General features: G+C 41.3%; 1 protein-coding gene across 1 annotated transcript; it reads left to right on the forward strand.

Moving 5' to 3' along the window:
• Nucleotides 1–4,047: 4,047 nt before the first annotated feature.
• Nucleotides 4,048–6,821, forward strand: LOC106611828 (protocadherin alpha-C2-like). The gene has a single exon (XM_045723949.1). It carries the CDS (start codon nt 4,283–4,285, stop codon nt 6,755–6,757), a length of 2,475 nt encoding a protein of 824 aa, XP_045579905.1. The 5' UTR covers nt 4,048–4,282; the 3' UTR covers nt 6,758–6,821.
• The last annotated feature ends 112 nt before the right edge of the window (nt 6,822–6,933 follow it).

Consider the following 6,933-nt stretch of genomic DNA (forward strand, 5'->3'; position numbering starts at 1 on the left):
GCGACTGCGCTTGAAGAAACTTTAAAAGTTCTTGAAGTTTTCTGAATTGTCTGACCTTTATGTCTTAAAGTAATGATGGACTGTCATTTCTCTTTGCTTATCAGAGCTGTTCTTGACATAATATGGACTTGGTATTTTACCAAATCTTCTGTATACCGCCCCTACCTTGTCACAACACAACTGATTGGCTCAAACGTATTAAGAAGGAAATTAATTCCACAAATTAACTTTTAACAAGGCAAACCTTTTAATTGAAACGCATTCCAGGTAACTACCTCATGATGCTGGTTGAGAGAATGCCAAGAATGTGCAAAGATGTCATCAAGGCAAAGGGTGGCAGCTTTGAAGAATCTCAAATATAAAATATACAGTTGAAGTCAGAAGTTTACATACACTTAGGTTGGAGTCATTAAAACTTGTTTTTCAAGCACTCCACTCTTGTTAACAAACTATAGTTTTCGGCAAGTCGGTTAGGACATTAACTTGCTGCGTGACACTAGTAATTTTTCCAACAATTGTTAACAGACAGATTGTTTCACTTATAATTCACTGTATCACAGTTCCAGTGGGTCAGAAGTTTACATACACTAAGTTGACTGTGCCTTTAAACAGCTTGGAAAATTCCAGAAAATTATGTCATGGCTTGATGAGCTTCTGATAGGCAAATTGACATAATTTGAGTCAATTGGAGGTGTACCTGTGGATGTATTTCAAGGCCTACCTTCAAACTCAGTGGCTCTTTGCTTGACATCATGGGAAAATCAAAAGAAATCAGCCAAGACCTCAGAAAAACAATTGTAGACCTTCACAAGTCTGGTTCATCCTTGGGAGCAATTTCCAAATGCGTGAAGGTACCATGTTCATCTGTACAAACAATAGTACGCAAGTATAAACACCATGGGACCATGCAGCCATCATACCGCTCAGGAAGGAGACACATTCTGTCTCCTAGATATGAACGTACTTTGGTGCGAAGAGTGCAAATCAATCCCAGAACAACAACAAAGGACCTTGTGAAGATGATGGAGGAAATGGGTACAAAAGTATTTATATCCACAGTAAAACGAGTCCTCTATCGACATAACCTGAAAGGTCGCTCAGCAAGGAAGAAGCCGCTGCTCCAAAACCACCATAAAAAAGGCAGACTACGGTTTGCAACTGCACATGGGGACAAAGATCGTACTTTTTGGAGAAATGTCCTCTGGTCTGATGAAACAAAAATAGAACCGTTTGGCCATAATGATCATCGTTATGTTTGGAGGAAAAAGGGGGAGGCTTGCAAGCCGAAGCACACCATTCCAACTGTGAAGCACGGGGGTGGCAGCATCATGTTGTGGGGGTGCTTTGCTGCAGGAGGGACTGGTGCACTTCACAAAATAAATGGCATCATGAGGCAGGACAATTATGTGGATAAATTGAAGCAACATCTCAAGACATCAGTCGGGAAGTTAAAGCTTGGTCGCAAATGGATCTTCCAAATGGACAATGACCCCAAGCATACTTCCAAAGTTGTTGCAAAATGGCTTAAGGACAACAAAGTCAAGGTATTGGAGTGGCCATCACAAAGCCCTGACCTCAATCCTATAGAACATTTGTGGACAAAACTGAAAAAGCGACTGCAAGCAAGGAGGCCTAAAAATCTGACTCAGTTACACCAGCTCTGTCAGAAGAAATGGGCTAAAATTCAACCAACTTATTGTGGGATGCATGTGGAAGGCTACCCAAAACGTTTGACCCAAGTTAATCAATTTAAAGGCAATGCTACCAAATACTAATTGAGTGTATGCAAACTTCTGACCCACTGGGAATGTGATGAAAGAAATAAAAGCTAAAATAAATAATTCTCTCTTCTATTATTCTGACATTTCACATTCTTAAAATAAAGTGGTGATCCTAACTGACCTAAGACAGGGAATTTTTGCAAGGATTAAATGTCAGGAATTGTGAAAAACTGAGTTTAACTGTATTTGGCTAAGGTGTATGTAAACTTCCGACTTCAACTGTATTTTGATTTGTTTAAAAATTGTTTGGTTACTACATGATTTCATATGTGATATTTCATAGTTTTGATGTCTTCACTATTATTCTAAAATGTAGAAAATTGTAAAAATAAAGAAAACCCCTTGAATGAGTATCTGTGTCCAAACTTTTGACTGGTACTGTATAACAAGTATTTTTATATTCCACAAGTATTATCAGATGAACTGTTTTGTACAGATAATGATCAGACTCAAGTTACAAATACTGGTAAACACTCAAATACATTTCGTTGAAATGTTTTCACTAAAGTAGTGCACTGGGCCTTTACTAGTCCTGTATTAGCGGACTGGGCCTTTACTAGTCCTGTATTAGTGCACTGGTCCTTTACTAGTACTGTATTAGTGCACTGGGCCTTTACTAGTCCTGTATTAGCGGACTGGGCCTTTACTAGTCCTGTATTAGTGCACTGGGCCTTTACTAGTCCTGTATTAGTGGACTGGGCCTTTACTAGTCCTGTATTAGTGCACTGGGCCTTTACTAGTCCTGTATTAGTGGACTGGGCCTTTACTAGTCCTGTATTAGTGCACTGGGCCTTTACTAGTCCTGTATTAGTGCACTGGGCCTTTACTAGTCCTGTATTAGTGCACTGGGCCTTTACTAGTCCTGTATTAGTGCACTGGGCCTTTACTAGTCCTGTATTAGCGGACTGGGCCTTTACTAGTCCTGTATTAGCGGACTGGGCCTTTAGTAGTCCTGTATTAGTGGACTGGGCCTTTACTAGTCCTGTATTAGTGGACTGGGCCTTTACTAGTCCTGTATTAGCGGACTGGGCCTTTACTAGTCCTGTATTAGCGGACCGATACAGACGTCTTCATCGTGGGGGGAAAAAAACGTATGCATCCCCCATCGGCAAAAGAATTGCAGCACCCCTTCATGGAAACGCCTTCATGCGGAAATATTGATATAATAACTATTATATTGAAGTAAACTTGGAGTCCCGCGATGATATGTTGTGTGGTCCTCCCACTATGACTCAGAAACCATGCAGGTTATTAGGCCACAGATAAATACATAATGATGAACTTCACAGGGTGGTGAAAGTGCACGTGATGAGCTTGATGCTCCCTACCAATACATATCTTATTCTGGTGACATGATGATCGTTGCTTGGCTGCCGTTTGACAATTATTATAAAAAACCATTTGAATATCTCTTATCCATAATAATCTCATTATGCAAGTAGCCTACCCTCACTGTATCCGCAAGGTGTCGGCTAGAGCGCACGTGCCAAGACCAGAGTGGGCATGTTTCCTATATAACGCCAACGTTTTGTGACAAAACCATCAGTAGAGTTGAAAATGCAATGGAAGCCCATTTAACTTGTATTTTTCATTCGGTGCACAATGTCATCACGCACAGTCTTTAATCCGCAATAAATCAGTTCGATGGAAACACATCTCTGGTGGGAAAATGCGCATATTGTTTTAGGCTGAAATTCAAGCCAATGGTCTATTGTTGCGTCACATTATACGATTCTAGACAGCAAAAAGGTATTTCATTCATATTTTTTTCACCGGTGATGTCATAATCAGTGAATGGAAGTCAGATAATTCCAATCACATGGATTTGGCGCTAGATGTAATATTAATACATTTAATTTGTATTTCTCTTTTCATTACAGAGTTATATTGAAAAATATACAATTATATACAATAAAAACAACTTACATTTAGAATCAAGGAAGATAAAATAACGATTGTGGGCTAGATGCTAAATGCATTTTAGTTTTGGACTTGGACTATGAAAAATAAGTGGGGTTTTGTTTTCACTGTTTTTGATTTATTCACTGATTATCACATCAACCGTGAAAACAATAGATAGGCCAAATACAATAGTACAAGTCAACATGCCCTTCGTTCTTAGTAATATGAATATCAACAGCCTACTTAGTAATACAGCACAATATTTACTATTTTTTATATCTCTATCAATACTGACTTGCTTAAGTAGCCAGTTCTGCAGCATCACAACAACCAGTGGCCTCTCTCCCTGACTCCCCTCCTGCGTTAGCCAGATGGTGTCGCTGTTCACCAGTAAATGTCTCAGTTTAGAGGGAACCATGACATTCTCATGCATCTCTGCTGTAGGACAGACCTGTTTTAGCTTAAACAAACAAGGCTATTTAATTTACAACAACAACTCTGGTCTGAACACCAGGCTACTATATAGGATTTTATACAAGCCTTAATAGCATCCGAATATAAGGAGTCTAGCTAAATCTGACTGGAGTTCAACGTCCAGGATGCATCGGGAGAGAAGGTTTTTCTCGGCTGTCTTTGTGTTCTGTGCGTTATGGGGCAGCGCTTTGTCTGTGACGCGGTACTCCATACACGAAGAGATTGAGAGAGGATCTGTAGTGGCCAATTTAGCCGAAGATTTGGGACTGGAACTTGGAGGTCTGGCTCATCGCGAGGTAAAACTTGATATTTTCCATAGCAAGAAGTTCTTGGACGTCAACAAAAAGACAGGTGAGCTGTATATTGTAGAGAAAATAGACAGGGAGTATCTTTGTACTACTAAGACTACCGACTGTTTTTTAAAATTGGACGTTATCATTGAAAGTCCTTTACGCATATTTAACATAGAATTGGGAATAACAGATATTAATGATAACGCACCTCATTTTCGTAGGGACAGAATAGAGCTCGATGTTTTAGAATCAGCTACACCAGGAGAGAGATTCTCCCTTCCTAATGCAGTGGACCCGGATGTTGGTATAAATACAGTCAAAACCTACCAGCTCAGTGCTAGCGATCATTTTACCATAGAAATCCAGACTGGGAGTGATGGTACTAAATATGTTGACTTGGTCTTGACAAAGGCTTTAGACCGAGAGGAGCACGCCGTTCATAACTTAATACTCACGGCTGTAGATGGCGGGGTCCCATCGCAATCTGGTACAGCTAATATCGTTGTTAAAGTGCTGGATACAAACGACAATGCCCCTCGATTCGACCGTTCGGTTTATTCCGTTAATGTGACAGAAAACTCCGCGATTGGAACGCTGGTAATGAAGCTAAACGCCACAGATTTAGATGAAGGGCCAAATGCAAACATCACGTATTCATTCACACTTTACACCTCAGAGAAAACACAATACGTATTTGCACTGAATCCAAACACAGGAGAGATAACAGTGAAAGGACCTATTGATTATGAAGATATGAAATTTTACGAGATGCATGTTGAGGCTAAGGACAAAGGACAGCATCCCCTATTGGGTCAATGTAAAATTGTAGTTGAAGTTACAGATACAAACGACAACTATCCAGAGATAACCGTTAAATCGTATAAGAGTACAGTTAATGAGAACATTCCGGTTGGGACAGTCATAGCAATCGTAGGTATAAGCGACAGAGACACAGGTGACAATGGCAAAGTGAACCTATCTATAAACCAACAGGTGCCATTTGTTTTGAACAAGTCGTCTGAATTCCATTACGAGCTCATTGTCTCGGAAACATTAGACCGTGAGAAAGTTCCAGAATATGATATCACGCTCGTTGTGACGGACGGAGGAAGGCCCTCCTTGTCTGATAATGAAACGATAACTTTACATCTGTTGGACGTCAATGATAACGCGCCACAGTTCCCCCAGTCGTTCTACATTATACCCGTTATGGAGAATAATGCGCCTGGGGCCTTGCTAAGTTCCCTCACTGCGTTTGATCCAGACCTCCATGAAAACCAGTATCTAGTTTATTTCATCATAGAAAAGGAGATAGTGAACACCTCCATTTCCATGCTGTTTTCCATCAATCCGGAGAACGGTAATCTTTACGCACTGAAGACGTTTGACTATGAGATAGAGAAGGAGTTCCTTTTCCACATTGAGGCCAGAGACTCTGGTGTTCCTCCGCTCAGCAGTAACGTGACTGTCCACATCATTATTGTGGACCAGAACGACAACACCCCGGTCATAGTCTCACCGTGGCGCGTGCACGGCTCCGTGGTGGAGGATAAGATTCCCAGATCCACCGATAAAGGATCCCTGGTCTCCAAGGTGATAGCCATAGACACGGACTCGGTCCAGAACTCTCGGATTACATACCAGTTTCTACAGGTTACTGACGCCACCTTATTCAGTCTGGACCAATACAATGGAGATATCCGGACCATGAGAATGTTCAGTTACAGAGATCCGCGTCATCAACGGCTGGTTGTCATCGCCAAGGACAACGGGGAACCTGCACTCTCAGCTACAGTTACCATCAAGCTGTCAACAGTGGAGCCTGCCGTTAAAGCCTACTCTGACATGACTGAAGTGCCTCTAGAATATGACATATTTTCAGACTTAAACCTGTATTTGGTGATCGGCTTGGGCTCGGTGTCCTTTCTGTTATTGATCACCGTATTGGTCACCTGTGTGCTGAAGTGTCAGAAACCGATGCCCAGCAAAGCGGCTCCTCCCAGTAGGAACAGCGTGATCAGCGAGAGGAACTCGACCATCGCAGATTCCACCCTGGTCTCCAACGATGCCTACTGGTACAGTATGTTTCTAGCAGAGACCAGGAAAGGAAAGCTGGTAGTCAGACAGCCTGTGCCAAAGGCGGGCTCCAGATACATTGTGTCCAGTTTACCAAGGAGCACGGGCCTGACAGAGACCAGCGACTCAGCAGCCTCTACTCTGCAGGTAAGAAAACAATCTCCATCTGTTTTAAACAAATTACCTACAAGCCTTTTTTTGATAATCTGCTGCGTAAAAGCCATCATTTAGGGCGTAATATGGTACAAATTAAAATCTGATAAAGGGTAGCTGTGAACTACAAGAATGACCAAAACAACAAACTGATAAACCTTTACTCCCTCTACCAAACGTTTAAATTATACAATGCCATGCAACGTTTATAATAATGATGACATTAGATTTTACAAACATAGCGAAATGGACAA

This window comes from Salmo salar, chromosome ssa09 (assembly GCF_905237065.1).
Source record: "Salmo salar chromosome ssa09, Ssal_v3.1, whole genome shotgun sequence".
Classification (NCBI taxonomy): domain Eukaryota; kingdom Metazoa; phylum Chordata; class Actinopteri; order Salmoniformes; family Salmonidae; genus Salmo; species Salmo salar.

Coding starts and splice junctions, on each gene's coding strand:
- LOC106611828 (XM_045723949.1), top strand. CDS start 4,283: ATGCATCGGGAGAGAAGGTTTTTCTCGGCTGTCTTTGTGTTCTGTGCG.